The 18,128-nt window shown below is 42.3% G+C and overlaps 1 protein-coding gene and 1 long non-coding RNA gene across 10 annotated transcripts in view; one reads left to right on the forward strand and one right to left on the reverse strand.

The window, feature by feature from the left end:
• Positions 1–7,520, forward strand: part of LOC127059978 (uncharacterized) — a 78,653-nt gene extending 71,133 nt beyond the window's left edge. The window contains exon 3 of one of the 2 annotated variants that reach the window (XR_007778403.1): positions 7,420–7,520. This is a non-coding gene — a long non-coding RNA (uncharacterized LOC127059978). Of the gene's footprint in view, positions 1–4,646; positions 4,772–7,419 lie in introns of those variants that run through there. The other variant, XR_007778404.1, reaches the window with a different exon arrangement.
• SEMA6D (semaphorin 6D) overlaps positions 1–18,128 on the reverse strand; it is a 167,109-nt gene that overhangs the window by 7,121 nt on the left and 141,860 nt on the right. For 6 of the 8 annotated variants that reach the window (XM_030228295.2, XM_050978360.1, XM_030228294.2 and 3 more), the window contains 16 exons: positions 7,429–7,570; positions 6,934–7,045; positions 6,286–6,346; positions 6,115–6,177; positions 5,927–6,028; positions 5,616–5,706; positions 5,219–5,338; positions 4,695–4,783; positions 3,732–3,949; positions 3,492–3,623; positions 3,151–3,306; positions 2,896–3,069; positions 2,039–2,179; positions 1,862–1,939; positions 1,044–1,135; positions 642–698 (listed from right to left, as the gene is read on the reverse strand). In XM_030228295.2, coding sequence (XP_030084155.1) covers positions 642–698; positions 1,044–1,135; positions 1,862–1,939; positions 2,039–2,179; positions 2,896–3,069; positions 3,151–3,306; positions 3,492–3,623; positions 3,732–3,949; positions 4,695–4,783; positions 5,219–5,338; positions 5,616–5,706; positions 5,927–6,028; positions 6,115–6,177; positions 6,286–6,346; positions 6,934–7,045; positions 7,429–7,537 — 1,795 coding nt within the window. In that variant the 5' untranslated portion in view covers positions 7,538–7,570. The remainder of the gene's footprint in view (positions 1–641; positions 699–1,043; positions 1,136–1,861; positions 1,940–2,038; positions 2,180–2,895; positions 3,070–3,150; positions 3,307–3,491; positions 3,624–3,731; positions 3,950–4,694; positions 4,784–5,218; positions 5,339–5,615; positions 5,707–5,926; positions 6,029–6,114; positions 6,178–6,285; positions 6,347–6,933; positions 7,046–7,428; positions 7,571–18,128) is intronic. The other 2 variants (XM_050978359.1, XM_050978361.1) reach the window with 1 other exon arrangement.

An 18,128-nucleotide genomic window follows, 5' to 3' on the forward strand; every position in this document is an offset into this window, starting at 1 on the left:
GTCCCTGAACACCAGGGGCTGGTGGTGAACCTTATTAGAAAAATCACTGGAGGAGAAAAGGATGTAAAAGTCCATCTGACAACAATGCACAACATTTTTTTGAAGCCACTTTTGTCTACACAATTTGTCATTCAGCTACACAGTTCGTGATGTTAAATTTTTTTTCCATTAGCATAAACTACTTAAAGCATTTCAAAAATAATAAATACACATTTTAGAAAATGTGTATTTGTGCAAAAAGCTTGCTGGGAAAGAAGGAAAAGAGAAAAGGAGAGGTAAGGAGGAAGATGATGAAGTTCTGCCATTCATCTACTAGAGATGACCAAGAGGGGCATTCACAAACGCATGGCTGGGGATCAAGAGTAAAGCTTAGTGGACTTCGTGCAGTGAAGATGTCATCTATGTTAATCAGGCTCTTTAATAAAAGATGTCTCAATAAATAATGAGCTGTTAACATGCGGCTACACAGGGTGAAGTGCTGAGTGAGAAGAGTCTGACTATCTTTACCATCAGTGGGAACATGAGTAAAAGCACAAAAATGGAGGACTGCCAACTGTGCAAAAGGAAGGAAAAAAGGGCTGAAAATGCTGAACTGAAGGAAAGTAAAGGTCATTAATTCAAAAAAATTAAAAAAAACTAACCAGATGTTGGGTCGCCAAATATTTTGTAATCTGGTGTAGCTGTAGTAGGCAAAATTTCTAAAAGAATTAAAGGAACAAGTAATCAGTAAAAAGTAACAAAAAGAAAGCAAAAGATCTCTAACCTGAGTAATGGAAAATAAAAACTAAAATATCACTGGTTACAAAAAAATAAATTCTTCAATACTTTGCTGTAGACCCCAAATAGCTGTAAACTGGTGAAGGAAAGAGAAAAACTCTGCCACCCAGGACCAAAAAGCTCAGCTTTGTGAACATTCACAGTAACACCAGGTGATGTGTTCATCATGTTACTGAAAAGCTCATCAGAAATTTAACATCCACAGTGAGGTGTGGCCACAGACTATGGTGAGACATTCCAAAGGAGCAGCAGTGACTGTGCCTTACCATGGCAGTCCCCAAGCTGTGCCGTGTTGCCATATTCGACATCTTGTACATATCCTCCAGTGCTGTGGTTGTATGAAACAAACAAAGAGAACCTGCAATTAACAGTATTAGTAAGGATACAAATGGAGATTTTTTTTTTCCTGGAAGCAGCAAATGGAAACATACATAACAGCCAGTGTATGGCCCAGAGAATTGTACAAAATGTACAGGATAGTCCAGCTTTAAAACTATCTCTGTGTGCTTATGCCAGGAAATAGAAGAAAAACAAACCCATTTTTTAACAACTACATCATGTCTTCTCCATTGGGCATGCTCTTGGGTTTAGATACAACCATCCAATTATACCAGTTAAAGTTTGCCCGGGCCTGCTACAAAGGCCTCTTTTTAAGATACAGCTGCTAGTGCACCATATATTACAGACTTGATTTGTGCAAAATGCCTTTGGTATGCATATATAACACCCCAGCTCCACTGCAGAGGCACAACCTTGCTCTTCCCACTGTGAATCCTGTGCTTTCATATTTGCAATTGCCTGTGCCCTGACCATGAGCATGCCTGGGAGGGGATGCTGTGTCCTGTCCTCTTGGAGCTGCTCAGGTTTGCATGCTGCAATTGCTTGCCTTCCTTCTTCCAACTGCTCTTCCTACAGGTCTGCCTGTCCTCCTACACATCTAAAACTCTCACTGAATGCAAGTCTTCACCCAGAGGTTCCAAAATTAGGCCAGACTTAGCATTCTGTTCTCTTACAGAGAGAGTCCACTGGAAAAAAATATTTAAAAAACCAGAGATGCTGGGCTAACTTGAAAAGGAGTACTTACAGCATGCCTGGTGTCACTCTTCCACATGCCTCATGGTCTAACCAGCCACAGTACGGGTCCCGTGAAGCAATACATGCCCTTGCAAGAGAAAAACCCCAAAAAATCATGCATTTTTTTACTTCCTTCCAAAGAAATGTTGGTGCCCTTGCTTTAGGGGGGTGAGGAATGGAGCCGTACTTTTTACACGACCCGTGACGCTCACACCGACTCAGGGGAATTCTAACGACGCAGCTGGAGAATGCCACAAACAGAGCATGGTGGTCTCTGTCCAGCTGGAGGGAAATGACTCTTCTGTCCTCCTCGCTTTCTGCATTACACCTGGTCAGCAAAAACAAGGGCAGGCCACTGCTTTAGTGACTGTAGTACTTTGTGCAGTAAACATTTTATTTATTGTCTGTGTAGCTACTGAACAGAAACTTCTTACATATATAAATGTAACCTAAGACTCTTTGCTGAGACATTGCTAAACAAACCTCTGAGTTATCAAATGCTGGCTTCTGGTTCCTGCTAACAGCTAGGTGAGAAGTTTGCTGAACTATGTAGGAAAAAAAAATCCAAATCCATTTTCTTTGTTCTCTCAGTCACCATAAGTATCATGAGAGAGCAGAAGAGGAGTCCTGTATTGGATGGCTGTAGAGTCTAATTGGAATGCTTCCACTCCCAAATTCTTGTGCCAAAAAATAAACAAGTTTAAAATGATCAGATATAAGTTATACACTATCAGCCTTCTTGAGCAACCCTCAAGATAAGGACAGATTATTTCTTTTTAACATCACCAAGGACTTCTGATGTTTCAGAAGTATTAGCAGGAAAATTAGACCATGACACTGACGTCACTGGAGTGGAATTAGGTTGTTCATTCAACCCATGCAAAATGGCAAGTGACCAAATACTTTCAGATTATTCACCATGAGGAACATGATGAAATGACAAACAAGTGGTGATGTTGGTGATAATGAGCTAGTTTACCATAATCTTTTTTAGCTAGGTTCCAAGGACTAGATGAAGAGCTTAGATGTTCTGGTAATACTTACTTTGCATGATTATATGCTTCAATCTCTTCCAGTAATATGCTGTCATTCAAAGAAAAAGGCCTGGTCTTTGCCAAGATTTTAAGTACTACTCCTGCTTCGGAGCCAACAAATATGACTGTGTAGTTCTGGTAGGGTCCAGCAGCATGGTCCACAGCAATTGCTGTCAATCTGTATCTAGCAAGACCAGAAGGCACATCATTAGCAGCAAGTTGTCTTGTTTTCCTTTTCACAGGTGTTACTTTTGAACTGTCATACCTGACACGTGTTTTGGTAAACCAGGGCTCCTCAGTGACTGAGGGAACAGCTGAGTCCATCAATGGATGAGATTTGATGAAGGAGAGTGTTTCGTCTGGGAAATCAATGGAGGTTTTGTAAGCCTCTGCTAGGCCATGTTTTGCACAGCAGCCAGGTCTGAAATGAGAACAATATTGTTTTCCTCTTGATATTTTAGTTAATGAGAGAAGGCAGCCGGTTAATGAGCATCCTTATGGCTGAAGCATCAAGCTCTGCTTTGGGTTTAACCAGCAAGGCACTCAAGAGTGCAGCTGATTTAAGGTAGCTCTTTACAGGGACAATGTTATGACATTGCCTTTTACCTTGGCTTTGGTACTTTGTCTTCAGGTACAGCTGTCCAAACAGAGTCAGGAGTCTTTTGTTCTTTAAATCTCCCTTTGAAGACTTTCTCAATGTCATCCATGCTGAAAGCACACACTGCTGAACCAGGGATGCTATAAAATTCAAAAAATAGTTTCAAGAACTCAGATTACAATGGCACCAATCTCAGTGTAAGAGAGAACCTGAGATCTGCCTTTGATGAAAGGTTGCTCATCTCTTACCTGTTGAGCTGTGTGGTGAATACACCCACAACAGTGGGCACTCCATTGATTTCTATTATGTCTGTGATGGACTGCAGAACATCAAAGTAGAAGAATGAATCCCCAGGAACTGAGCAGTTGAGCCGAGCTTTCAAAAAGGATGTCCAGTGCTTCTCCAGGACCCTTTGGGAGCCCCCCATGTCATTTTTGCAGATGCGTGCCACACGGGAATACACAGCCTGTGAAAGGAAAAAAGAAGGAAAAAGGGAGAGAGGTTTGAGAGATGCAGGGGAAACAGTGCTTGTTTCTGAGCTCTTAATAAAACACCAAGATAATGTTGTTAACAGGAAGCTGCCATTTATCTGCACAGAGAAGATGAAAGTAAATGGTGTTCAGCTCGTAGCGCACAGGCATCTTAATGTATCACCAAGCAAACGCATCTCCACAGTTTGCTCCCACCTTTTTCATCTTCAAAATCATATTGTTAGTGAGATTTAAGGACTTTAATTAACCATGTGTAAGGGATTTAATAATTTATCGTAGAATATCCTTCCATGGTGAGGCATCAGTATTATACTCTGTACTGGCATGACTGAATTATTCAATATCCAGGGACATTAGAGAAACTTCTTTGAAGCTCTCCTTTTGTGTTGTTTTCTTTTGTTTCTTTAATAAGCATGAAAACACCCTCAGCTTTTCCAGTACTTGGCACAAGAGTTAAGGCAACAGCAGCACTAAGGCAACAGCACATTGAAAGACACCTGTAGCGAGCTCACTAACAGTGAGAACAGAAACAGCTTTTTGGTTGAAGAATGCGCTGCTCTACTTCTTTTTTCCTCCCCTCCCTGTAAATTATAACTGTGGTAAAACTGTGCAAGCTTTGTCCTAGTTCCTTCTTCATATTCTGAACTGTGCTTGCTCCTGATGCCGTTTTAGGATGAGCTCCTTCTGCTGTGACTCAACGCTCACGGTGCCGATACTGACCTTGCCTAAAGTGTTGTGCTCTACAGCAATTTCTCGGAAGAAGAAATATACATAGTTCCCATATTCTATGGCATGGAGGAAGTGTGGTTCTGTAAGAAAGAGCAAAAAGTTACTTCAAAGAACTGCTCAATGGGCACACGACAGTGATACTGTGAGACTTGGCAGCTCCTGCCCAGGTCTACACCGGCCTCCAGTATTCCAGATACTTTAAGATGTCCAAATACAGGTGCACTGGAGTTTAAATGAACTTGAAGTCTCTAGCATTGGCTAATGGACTGTAACAAGGCCCCACAGAAATTGTATTACAACTAAGGTATTTTGTTACTGCAAATTCATTTGTTGAAGGATTTAACAAAAATTTTGTCTGGTTTTTTTTTCATTATGCAGCTTTTTAATATTCTGAAAGCCTCATACATGCTGACATTGTAGCATATGTGTAAACCAGGCTGACTGTGAATAACCTGACCTTCTGTGCCACTAAAATTACATTTGCCATGTGTATGGGAAAATACTCCCCAAATTACCTTTTATCCATTTGGAGTCATACTTTATTGTTCTTAAGGCAGATCCATCCCCCATGCTGCGATAAATAACAGCATCACTTGCCAGGAAATCTGCTACTGTTGCCGAATACAATTTTCCATCTAAAATGGAAGTTGAAAACAGGGTATTAAGAGGCCTTTAATAATCTAGAGAATTCTGACTAGCCTGTATTTTTCCCCATTTCTTTACTGTCACACTTCCCCAGACTGCTGTAACCTATTTATTAACAGGTCAGCTTCTAATCCTTTGGAGGCCCTTTAAAAAATTTAAGAGCAGGGGCACCATGACACCTTTAGCTTTCCTGTGCTTGCTTTAAAAGCTCTCTGTCTCCTTTGGTGTCATTAATCATTTAGAATCATTACAAGTAAAAGTTCTTACCAGCAAAGAGGGCGACATTGGTTTGTCTGGCATCAAATGGGCATCTTGCCAAACCACTAATTTCCTCCCCATCATACTCTAATGTATTCAACTAGAGAAGAAAAATAAATGGGTGATAGTGTCATTTCTATTTTGTGCACTGGCACAAAAACAAAACATTGTCTTTCCACAAAACTTAATTCAGCACATTGGCTTCTGTCTGTTTTTATTTCACCTTGAAGCACTCCCCAGGCACACTGGATGCATTGGCTATGTCATAACCAGTGCAAGCAAAACCAGTAACAGAATAATGACATCTTCAGTACTCTTACCCGATAGTATCTGCACATAGGGTTAAATGCATTTGTTCCACAGACAAACACCATCTCATCATTTCTTGGAACAAAGACTTTAATGAAGTTATGGCATTCATCCTGAAAAGAGAGTAAGATGTATTAATCACAAATTCCATGTATATAATAAATACTAGTGTCATTTTTCTATAATGTGCTAAACTTACTTTATGTTTGCCTTTCATAGCACAGTTCTCTCTGTCCTGCTGCTTTGATCTCCATGTTAATTTCTGTTAAAGCAGACCAGAAAGGAACATTTGAATTCCTTGCCACAGCAAATTCTTAACGCATTAAAACAAAAGAAAATACCTTTCCTTTTCCAGCAGGCATCCACTCACCTTGCTTGGGATAACTTCTGATTTCGGAACTTCATTTAAGTTTACAGTGTAAACCTGGTCCCTGTTTGCAGAGTGAAAAGACAGCAGTAAATTCAATAGTTCTGTGCCTCTTTATTTGATAAGCTAAATCTATTTTCAGAATGTTATGTTACACCAGCAACTTCTATGAAATAGAATTCTGTGTTTAATGTAAATGGAAGAAGGTTGTAAATGTGTAATATGGGGTGGCTTTGATTTTTATTGGTGTGGTCCTGAGACAGCACCTGCAGTGTCCAGCTGTCCATCCCTGTCTGCCCATTCTGCTGAGGACTAACCTGGGCTGTACATATGTAAGTGTGTTATGTTCATTTCCTACAACCCTGACGTGTCAGTCCAAAATGATCAGGAGAGGTTTTTATCAGGCAGGGCAGTAATATAAAAGAGGGAAAAGAGCATTTGATCATTGGTTTAAGCTTAACTACAGTAACTGCAGCCTTCAAATCCAATTTTCATGCACTGGCCATAGATATGGTATATTCTCTGGGAAATTCTGCCCCAATTCTAATTTTTATCATATTCTGCACATTTTTCTAAATGAATTTTACACATAAATGCAAAACCAGAAGAGAAAAGAATTTTAATCTAATGAACTGAGTGAAGGAAAATTACCTGCCAGTGATATAAAGTGTGTCTCGAATTTTCAGCATTAGTTGGAAGTCCAGTCTGTGCTGAGATTCATTGCCTGAAGGGCGTCCTCTAAATACTGGATATTGCCTTGAATCTGCAAGTAAAAATGGGCTACACCATCACTCAGGATTATAGAGCTAAAGAATCAATATATGGCATTGATTAGCTGTATATACTAGGTGTAGAAGGGTTTAAACTAAATTCCTTGAGTAATGTCTTGAATATAAATGAGGAAAAGATGGCTAATGTCAGCAAATGTTCTTTTTCCTGAACTTATTGCTGTATTTCTGATTGCTTTTTTTAAGAAAATGATTACGTGTTCTATTAAAGATACAAAGCCAGTAAACACATTTCAATTTGAAAGGAATCAGATTTTTTTAAAATTTCCTGTGACGGGGGGTGGGGGCAAGGAAAAAAAAAAATCAACATGAGAACTTTTTCCCTGGTGTTGATCAGCACTTTATGCAGATTGCTTACAGTGGTAGTCCACGACGTTGATGGGGTCCTCGTCTTCGGGGAAGCTGACGGCCCGGCAGCGGGACAGGCTCAGCAGCGTCACCAAGGCACAGAGCACGGGGAGCCTCATGGCTGGGGACAGGTGACAGCACTGCTCAACTACCTGCAGACAGGACAGGGACACAGCGGTGAGGCTCTGGCAGCAGGGGACATGGATGGGAAACTGCTGCGTGACACAGCCCTGCTCGAAGCTGCTCTGAAAGTTGCTAATTCTTAGCTGGATTTATGGGCATTTCCGAACAAATGACGACTGTCAGCCCATTTAATTCACAGAATTGGAAATAGAACATACAGGCTGCTGACCTGGCAAGAAATATTGTCAAACTTGGGATTAGAATTTTAATTAAACTGCAATCTCTTTCCATCCCCTCAATCACCAAATGTCATCCAACACACACCCTCTTCCCATAAAGTACCTAAATCTCATCCACAAAACGTCATGACACACACAATGTGTCTGAACATCCATGCTGTGTTTTAATGTCATTGCTTGTTTTGCTTGTTTCCAGGCTGTGCCGTCTCGGTGCTCAGCCCAACGTGCCCGTTGTCACAGACCCCACAGGAGCAGGTACCTGATGCTCTGCCTTGTGCAGTGACTTACACACGTGCAAAGTAAAGGCAAAATGCTGCCCCTGCAGTGTGACAGTGCTGTCACACATTTCACAAGCATGGCAAGAGACTCAAAAGGAGATGCAATGCTGAACCACATTCCCAAGATGCCACTTTTCCCGCCATTCTATTTCCTACTGTCAAAGGCTTCAGAGGCTTTCACCTGGGGGTTGTGTGTGTGTGTGTGTGCTCTGCAGATCAGACAGCACAGATCATGACAGCACCACAACATTAGACAACAAAGCTTTTAAGAGGGGAAGGTAAACATAACTTCTTCAATTAAACCACAGGGATATTTTAGTGAGCAAAATGTAACTACTCAAGTTGCAGTTGGGGTAGGATGCAAGAAAACACATCTCAAAGTGAAATGTGATCCTTAATGACTGCAAGTGGACTGGGCAAGGGTCATATTTCTCATTAGAAACCTGGCAAATGTAGTATTATTCCCTCCTCCAACCTTTTGGAGGCATTCATTCAGTCCCGACTCACAGGTCAGAGCTCTGAGTCATCAGCTCAGTGCCTTGCAGTTTCTGAAATTGGTTATTAAACGCTTTGTCTAAACAGAAAAAAAGGAGAAACCTTTCCATTTTAATGTTTCAAGACTTTCAGTGAGAAGAATATGTTGCCAACACAAAGTGCCAGACCTGATCCAGCAAAGCACCAAAGTATTAATCATTTAATAATTTGAAAAGCAATTAAAAAACCCCTTCATAACAACACTTAACCTTTCAGTAATGCTTATGGGGGACGAAAATGCTGTATTTGGTAATTGATACTATGGCTGGCCAGGGGCAGGGCTTCCTCCTTCCAGAGGCTGCTGAGCTGTCAGTTTGGGCTGCACTGTGAGGAGACCAGCTGAACGGCTGGGAACATTTGGGGATGGGGTGGGGGTGTTGTCTGGATGCCTGCCCATTACAGACTGACCTGGAAAGAAGCATTTTCACTGTTAATGATATTTCTGTATCTCAGTCCACCAGTCCAGAACGAATGGGCTGTGCTCTTAGTCAAGATTGATGAGTGCAGTGGTTAATAAACACTAATGATTCCTGGCACTTTCCCTCTGCTCTTCCTTGTCCTGACATGGCCTCTTCAGCTGAAGCATCTTGCGTTAAATTACTAATGAGCAAACTTAAAACAAACTGGAATTAATAAAGTTAGTCAAATTAGTTCTTTCTTGTGAAAGCACCATTAGAGCAAAGTCCTGCAGCACTGTGGCTCCCAGACACAATAACAAATCATTAATGCTTACACAATCTTTTTTTTTTTTTTTTGGCTTTTTGTAAGGAAAAGCAGGCTCCAAATACCCAGCCCACCCCTTTTCCAGTGAAAGAGAAAGGGGAGACACATAAACTGCCTGTTGAGTTGGTGCACAGTAACATCTATAAGGTGCTTAGTAAAAGTCTTCCCTGAAGCCTTGTTTTCTTGGAGAACAAATGAATACAAATTGCCAAGGAGCAAGAAGCTCTCCCAGACATGTAGGCTGCAGTCAGCATAGAAGATGAGGCTGCTTAAGGCCCACATCATGACTCAAAGAGACCCTGGCCTGGCTTCAAACTGCACACAACTTGCAAACTGTACAAGTTCCACCCTGTACCAAGCAGGGGCATGCAATAGGAAGTTTCCTTTTCCTTCCAGTGTTCCATCTGGGAGGAATAGACTGGGGTGACAATCACAAGTCTTCCATGTAACCTGCCTTACAGAGGCAGATACTGACTTCTGGACTCCAGGAAATGGCTGGAGAAAAAAGGGCAATTTATATTTGTTTTTAGGTCACAATTGTCAAAGGGCAGCTTGTTTCTTAGGTCATGATTATCATGGCCAATATGCAGCAAACTGTCACAAAAGCAAACAGGAAACAACTGAAATGCCAGGTAAACAAAGTATCAGTTCTCTCAAACAGATTCAAATTTCAGGCAGGGTATCAAGCTCCCTAAAAGAATGTGAAGTTTTGTAAATGTAAATCCAGAGAATGTGTTTCCCCAGAGGCTGCATCCAAGGCAGAAACAAATTCACATTCCCCAAAAAACCCTCTCACATCTCAGGATACTCCAGAGATGAACCCTGAGAACACACAGGGCAGGAACAGTTATGTTCAGCAATCTTTTCTAACTAAACATCATCTGTTGCAAATCTCTATCAAAGAAAATACTGACACGAAGCACAGACCTTGGTCACAACAAGACAGAAAAGCAGACAGAGAGCTGCACTGGATCAGCAAACCACAGGTAATCACTTCTCACCAGCCAGGCAACAAGTACAGATTTCTTTATTATTTTGCTTGTAAAATTACTAAAAGAATATTAACAGTAGCTCTGCTTTCCAGCTACATATGAAAAGAAAATTCACCTGCTTCAAGAGGCTCTTAAATGCAGTTTTTATCTGGCTGGACACAGGCTTGAGATCAGAACCACTGAAGAGAGAATAAACTGGGAAGAACAGCTGTTTCCTGGATAATCAGAAAAATGGGCTCCATCTAGCCCTTGGAGCAGGGGTTTATGACAGCCAGGTGTAGCCTTCTGGTAGACACAGATAGACTGGTGTGAAAGACGTAATTCCTGCCACATTCAAACCTTTCAGTGGAGGCCACTACTGGGGACTACAAATAACAATGCTGAAATATCTGTTAGGCCTGAAATAGCTGATTACGAAATGCTGGCAATGTCTACCTTCAAGAAAATGCAGAAAACATTCATACTCTGGGTTTGATTATTTTCCCCTGCCAGGATTCAGCCCAGTCTTTGATTAATTTCTCTTATAAAATGCATTCCTTGCATTTCTGCTAGAAAACAATCCATGGCAAGTGTAAAGTTTGGAAATTACCATATTGCTATCCTTGTTTTGCAGCTGGGGAATTGAGGCATAGATCAAGGCTGACTTTGTGGCCCAGGCCAACCACCAAAAAAGCTTTTTCAAAGGTTCTGAGCTGCATGGGGTCAGATGTGCTCCTTCCCTGCAGCAGGGGCACACTGAGCAGTGTCCCTCAGGTGAAAATGGGGTTACAGATCAGAGCTCCTCTGGCCACGTGCCTATGCCATAATGAGTTGTGTCTGCAAGGAGAAAGAACTAGAGGTGTAAATGTTAAGTGGTGGCAAAAATCCACCTTGTTAAGGAGGCAAGCAGCCTGCCTGGAACAGGCCTCAGGGAGAGGCTGTTGGTCAGATGGGAGGCAGGCAGTTGTCCCAAGTATTAAACTGGCTCTTTGTGGCTGCCACCTTTCAATCTCAGATAGAAATCCCATCCTTCAATTCCTGATTGGGGGAATCCAGAGAAGCAGGATATAATTCCTGTTAAAATATGAGCCTGCCTTCAAACAATCACACACCAAGGGGAACAGGCTGGTGTTTCTTGCCCATTAATCTATTCCAGCCTTTGACAACGTGCTGGTGACGCTCCATCAATCATCTTTCCGTGCAGTGCCACGTAAAAGAGAAGGGGGAAGGGAAAGGACATTCAGCCAGCTGGGGAGAAGCAAAATATAAAATGGCTCCAAACCAGACTGATGCAATATTTTCTACTTACTGAAAAAAAAAAAATCTTAAAAATCTTCTTAACACGATAAATGCTTTCCAAAATGCTAAGCACAGACAGGAGTGCAGTACAGCAAATCCAGGCTCAAGTTCAAGACAGGTCAGAACAAAAGATACATCCTAAAAGTCAGTTCACTTGTGGAGACTTTGGCAAAGAATGGAGGAAAGGGTTGCAATAATAAAAGCTGACTAAATGACATCACCTTCCTGCTCCACCAGACCCAGGCTCTTAGGTGAGACCAAGGATCCCCTCTGTGCTTGGAAGTACAAATTGGCCATAATGCTGAGGGGGGACAGGCAGAATTGATTAGTAATATGCTGAGCCTAGTCAATTTATGTTGATGTGGTTTCCCACAATCCCAGCTGACTGGACTTGGACAAATCAGGAAATCCCTGCTGTCCTCTGTTTCTTCCTGCATGCAAATGGCTCCCTGAGGGCACTAATTAGTGCAAAGGCACTGACTAGCGTCTTTCTCAGATGGCACCTTCTGAAATTTTGAGAATGAAACCACTCTAATAATAAAAGTTAGGCCAAAACAAATTTTTTTTTTACTGCTGCTTGTTCACAGATGTTCAGCAAGTTTCTCAGGGCCTACAGCTGAGACTTCAGTCCCTGATGAAGAGCGACGCTGATCTTGTGCAGAACCCAGCAACTTCCACTGAGCCCCTGAGACAAGCCCTGCTGCGGGGCTCAGGGCACCCTTGCACAGTGGCTTCAGGCACTGAGCCCTTGGCCAAAGCAGTGCCTTGAAGCTCTTAACCAGAAGAACACTCAAGCAACAAAGATCTCTTGGCCAGGCTAGAGCAAATCACAGATTCCACCTGCACCCAAATAAAGGCTGAATGGGAACTTACTTGTGTTTAGCACCTCTCCCCCTTTTTTCGGATGCAAAGGACTAGTGTAGAAAGGTTAAAAATCTTGTTTACTGCAGCCTCAGGGATTATCAGGGATTATCTTTTGATGTACAAATCACTTATGGTCTACAGCAGTTTTAACAGCAGTTAAAAAACACTGCCTGTAAAGGGTATGGTTCAAGTTCTGGGCTTCATGAAGGTAAAAGCCTGCTGGCAGTGACTCTGCTTAAGGGGGCTAAGGATTTGCACCTGAGTTTACTTGCTGATGGTAACTGCTGCCAGGTGGGAGAAGTTCAACTTCTTCAGCCAGCTACAGAGAGAATACAGCTCACCAGCGAGTGCAGAATACAGAAAGGGAGGGTTGCTCAATTTTGGTTTGTCAACCAGGTCAATCCTTTCAGAAGACAAAACGTTCAGAAGAAAATACATGAAGGTGGTACAGGCTGCTTTCAGGGGTACCCTAGACTTGTAGAAATGTACACATTGGCAACCACAGATGCACCAGAACATTCACCCAGAATAGCACCTCGTCCCTGCTGTGACTGGAATAAAATAACTCCAGAGCAGAGGCACACACTGGGGGAACCAGGCAAAAGTGTGTTTTAGTAACCAAAATGTGAAAATGGAGCCTTTTTGTACCATCTGAGCCAAAATATAAGACCAGCACGGCCCAAGGTCTGGTGTTTCAAACTCTAGAGGGGAGCCAACAATTCTTTTTCCTATCTCTACTTTTTGGTCTTGGTCTTTTTTTCAATGTCTTACTGTGTGAAATGTGTTTGATGAGTCATTTGCTTACAAGCCAGAAAGTATTCCACACAGAATGCAACATTTGCCTTAAAAATCTGTATCAGTATTTCTGATGGGAAAGGCAGGGGATTAGATTCCCATTTTAGGTCATATCTATACATAGGTTTTCCAATGATGCAATTGCATTATAGCATGGTAAGTCCTTCCAAAACAGGGATACAACAGCCAGCATCAATGCAAGTGCAATTTTCTTAATAATTCTTTTTAATGTCATTCCAGTGTGTGTTTCTTCTAATGAAGGCTGACTTCAATAAAGTTCCTGAAGGCAATGCCTGACACAGAGGTTTACAGTACATTCAAATCACAGAGATTCTCTATGATGTGATAAATCCATGTTGTGGAATTTAGTGACAGATTGTTTCAGCTAATAAAATACAGGAGAATATTTGTGGCTATAATGAAAGAAAGGTATATAATTCTTGCAGTCCCTTTCAGGAACACGAGGCATGATTTTGTATGAAGGAATAGGTAATAACAACTCTTTCTGTCCTATAAACACACAATGCAAATGTAAACTTACAGTATGCAGCCATCCTTACTTTTTATAACAACTTTAAAGTCTGCAGCTCTGCGGAAAAAAAATTAGGATATTTAGAGCTGAGATATTAATTGAGCATGAAAGTGCAAATAACAGGTCTGTTATTTTAAGATAATACTTGACTTCTTTTAAGGATTCTGCATTAACACCTCTTGATCTATGCCTAAGTAAAAAAAGATAGTTTAATATTAAAGTGATGAAACCCTACCAGAGAGTATCACAGCTTTCATCTTAATTGGCTTATGGCACTGCCAGCTACACTTCAGTTGTTTGCAGGCTTTGAACGTTGCAGCAAGCGCACTCCTCTTGCTCTAGAACGAGTTGACAGAACTTGCAAAATGGCTGGGGTGACTTTTAATGATGCAAGTGTTTAGTGGTTGATTAGAAGCACTTTGAGGGCTAAATTCTCCTGTGATCAGAAATTTACTTGAACACCAGATAGTTTCAGTAGGAAAGGAAATAAAATGCTAAGCAAACTGTGATTGCCTCAATTATGGTTATTTTAAGTTAATTTTTGAGACTGAACGTTTACTACCATCTCTTACAAAGGTGACATCAAAGTCCTGCACCTGAAACCAACCTTGGATTTAGCTCACATCTGTTTTGCAAAGCTCCTGCAGGACATGCTTTCCTTGCAAGCTTGCCAGGGCTGGGCTATCAGTGATGGAGTGCAAGGTGCTTCAACTTCAGCAGAGCTCCATTTTAGCAGACCTGCATTTCATTAATTCAAACTGCTCATGCCCAACTGGGACTGCCCTAGGATATACTAAATTTATTTGTGGAGGTGTCCACAGACTGGTGCAGAGAATGTCAGTACAGTGACCTTTGTTCCATACTCTGGGCACTTATCCTCCATTAATTCCTGGCCATGGGCAGCTCTGGTAGCAGGAACTCCTACCCCTGCCCTGACCTCAACCCCAGAAAAGCAAAGCCCCCCTGCTGGGGAGAGCAGCTGTGGCTCATCAGGGAGAAGTCCTGAGCACCTCCAGCTCACAGTTGTGTCAGAGATGTCTGATGCTTTTGATTAATGTGTTTTAGACCAAAATACTTTTACCCTGAAAACTAGGGAGAACCCTTAAACCAAGATGGCAAAGACTTAATTATCTCCTGAAGTACACACAGGCTTGAATGTAGGTTCAGTAAAAACCAAACTGCCCCCCCTTGGCCTGAAACAAAAGCCTAAAACCTAGACCAAAGCATCACTTTTCCTCCCTCTAGGAGGGTTGGCTGCAAGTTTGGGTCAGTGCTGTAAGTGAAGGAAGTCAGTGTTCTTCCTGGAAGCCTGCAGAACATGATTTACATAGCAAAACTGCCACTCATTTCAGCATGATTAGGCATCATCTGATAAGGTAACTCTGAGACAGGAATAAACCAGTACTTGCAGGTGAGGACATAATGAAGGTCCCAGGCACAACTTGCACAAGTCCAGCTGACGCCACAGCCAAGGGAGTTGCTGGCAGCACCCCGGGCCTGCTGTCTGCCAGCCCTGCAGAAAGCAGCCTAAGCAGCCTTCTCCCTGAGCAGGGCTGCAGCCCAATCCTGAGATAAGTGCTGCCCACCTGAGTCCTGGCTGGAGCCCAGGAGGTCAGGGTTTGCCTACTGCATGAAGTGAATGGGATGTTTTGAAATGGAAGGGAGGTTTGGGGGAAGGAATATGCACCGACAAACAGGGCAGATGGAGAAAAAAGGGATGTGGAAAGGGCACATCTGCTGTTCAACAGGCTGTGCCTCAGACAATGTTGCTGTCAACCTCATTCCAGAAAGCAGCACTTCTTTCCACCCACCGTTCTCCCCTGCTACAAACATCCCTCCAGCATCTCATCACTGTGCCTTGCTGGAGCATTGCTGGCTTGAGTTGCTGCTGCTGGGGAAAAGGCTGCTGCATGTCACTGCTCTCACTTGAGAGAGAAGGTAAATGGCTGCGGAAAATGCAAAGGGAGAGACAGGAGAGGACTCAACTGGCAAGAGGCACGTGAGAGATCTTAAACACTGTGCTGGTATTCTCTGTATGCTATTCCCAGGGCTGGAACAGTCAGCCAGCCTTGCCTACAGGAATACTGCCTACAGAGACTGGGGAACAACGTGCTTTTAACTAGCCTTGCCTTTTCTGCACAGACAAATCTGGTAGCTGGCCACCCAGTAACCTATTTGTATATGCAAAGCATGTGCTCTGCCCCTTTCCTGGGCACCATCAATTACATGTACAAAACACAGGCATGAAAACCTGGAGGAACCTTGAGCTCAAAGTTAACAATTACTATTATCTTGTTAGGATTAAAGATTAACTATGCCAGTAAAAGGATGTGTTATGAAATGTCTTTCCCAGGCTTACAGTAAATAGAGTTTTGTCTTCTTGGTTTTATTTTTTTTTCTTTATCTCAAAGTCTTCTCAGGATTTGGAGTAATTGTTTAAACTGCTGATTTTATTTACCATAATACCAAAATGTTGTCACTTGCCACGTGACTGCTCATACTTTCATTTGAGATGTCGTGCAGAAACACATGGAAATCTGGTGAAGGCAAACCAATTTTAGAACATGTTCCGAGCAATTGTTTTGCAGCACTGCCCTACAGTATGAAGTCTCTTCCATTTCTTAAATTGCCTAATCAAATGCAGACTCTGTTCCAGTCACGCTAAATTTTCACATAATGGCAGAAAAATACTTCTTTCTAGCCTAGCACTGAACAGTTGGATCACATTATCACATTTGCTGCCTTTGTAGTCTCCAAGTGTGTATTTGTATGTGTATGTATATACATATTCACAGGGGAGGGGGGGACACCGTGCTCGTGCTGCGAGACCCTGGGGATGGTCAGAGGGACAGGGACACACCTTGAGAGGTGCCTGGGCTGAGGGTCTCTTGGGGGACCAGGCTTACCAGAAACACAGAGTAGTGGTGAAAAATTTATTTTTATGTATTTAGAAATCAGATGTATTAGTGCAGCATTTGACCTGTCTGATTCCTGGCCCTGCATTCTGCTGAAGTGATTACACTGATATAAATGCAGTAAGGTAAACTACACCTATTCCTTGCCAGTCCGGGGCTGGAGACAGGACTGGTGAAATGTGCAGCCATGGCTCTCCCTGCTCTGGGTCCCAAGCTTGGGCACATCCCTGTGTTGATTTGGGGAACTCTGCACCACAGAACTGCCCACTTTCCACAGAGCAAACACAACCTGCAGAGCCCATCCATGGCAGTGCTTGCAACTGGATGCAGCCATGCTGGGCACCAGCTCTCCCTCCTCTCTGTTTTACTTGGGCTCCATCACCCCATGATAAAATTCACTCTCCAAGACAGGGAAATATTTGCATCACAATACTTTGGCATTTTGACTTGTGAGCCACTGAGAAGTCACAGATCAGACCTTTCAGAGTAAAATTAAAAAAAAAAAATTCAAATCAGTAACACATGGACGGCAAGTGCTTGAATCAAGGTCAGAAGGAAATCTGTGCCAAATCAGGGAACGAGACTTAGCTTTAAAGCTTTCTATTACAGCCTGTTCCATTCTCTCTTCCACATTGGCCTCTCCAGATCCCCAACAAATTACAATGTTTCCTTAAATCCTTGGGTTGTCACTAGGATTATTAGCCTGGTAACAACATGAGAAGATAATCACACCTACCCCCCCCCCCCCACTATTTACGTCTGCAGGTCTATTTTTCTTACCCATCTACACCAAACATTTAGGTTTGTGCTGGCAGTTTGCTGCTGAAGACCACTGTTCAGCCATGAGCAGTGTTTTTTGTGTTTTTGGTGAGGATGAAAACCTGATGCTTTAGGGGGAGGAAAAGCCATAATCTACTCTTACAGTAAAACCTGTATAGTGGTATGCAAGACAAAAAAAATTCTATCCATACCCTTGCAGGAAATCAGATTAATCCCCAAAGCATGAGATTTGATTATTTTTGTCTGAGGCTATCATCAAGGAAAAAAACTACATAATGCTAAAAATATCCACACAGCTTTTACTTTATGAAGAAAATATGATTTACTGAGCAAAAAACAAATTACTGCCTTTTTGGTGTTAATCTTTAATAAACATGTGCTGGGTTAAAGAAACTGTCACAGAGAGAAGTTTGCAAATTGAAGGAAACCATTCAACTCTGCAAGATTATTTCCCCCCTCCCTTATTACTCCTTTCATGAGACACCTGGGGACATTGTTCACACACTGTTGACAGCTTTCCCACTACTGCTTTTCCTCTGTTATCTGCTCCCTTCTCTTCAGCACTCCTCCCCAGGTGGCAGCACACAAAAGAGCTATATTTGCAAGGGGTGCCAGAGCTGGCTCTTGGACAACTCTTGAAGAGCCAGAGGGCCCTCT

The sequence above is a fragment of the Serinus canaria genome, chromosome 10, assembly GCF_022539315.1.
Source record: "Serinus canaria isolate serCan28SL12 chromosome 10, serCan2020, whole genome shotgun sequence".
NCBI lineage: Eukaryota > Metazoa > Chordata > Aves > Passeriformes > Fringillidae > Serinus > Serinus canaria.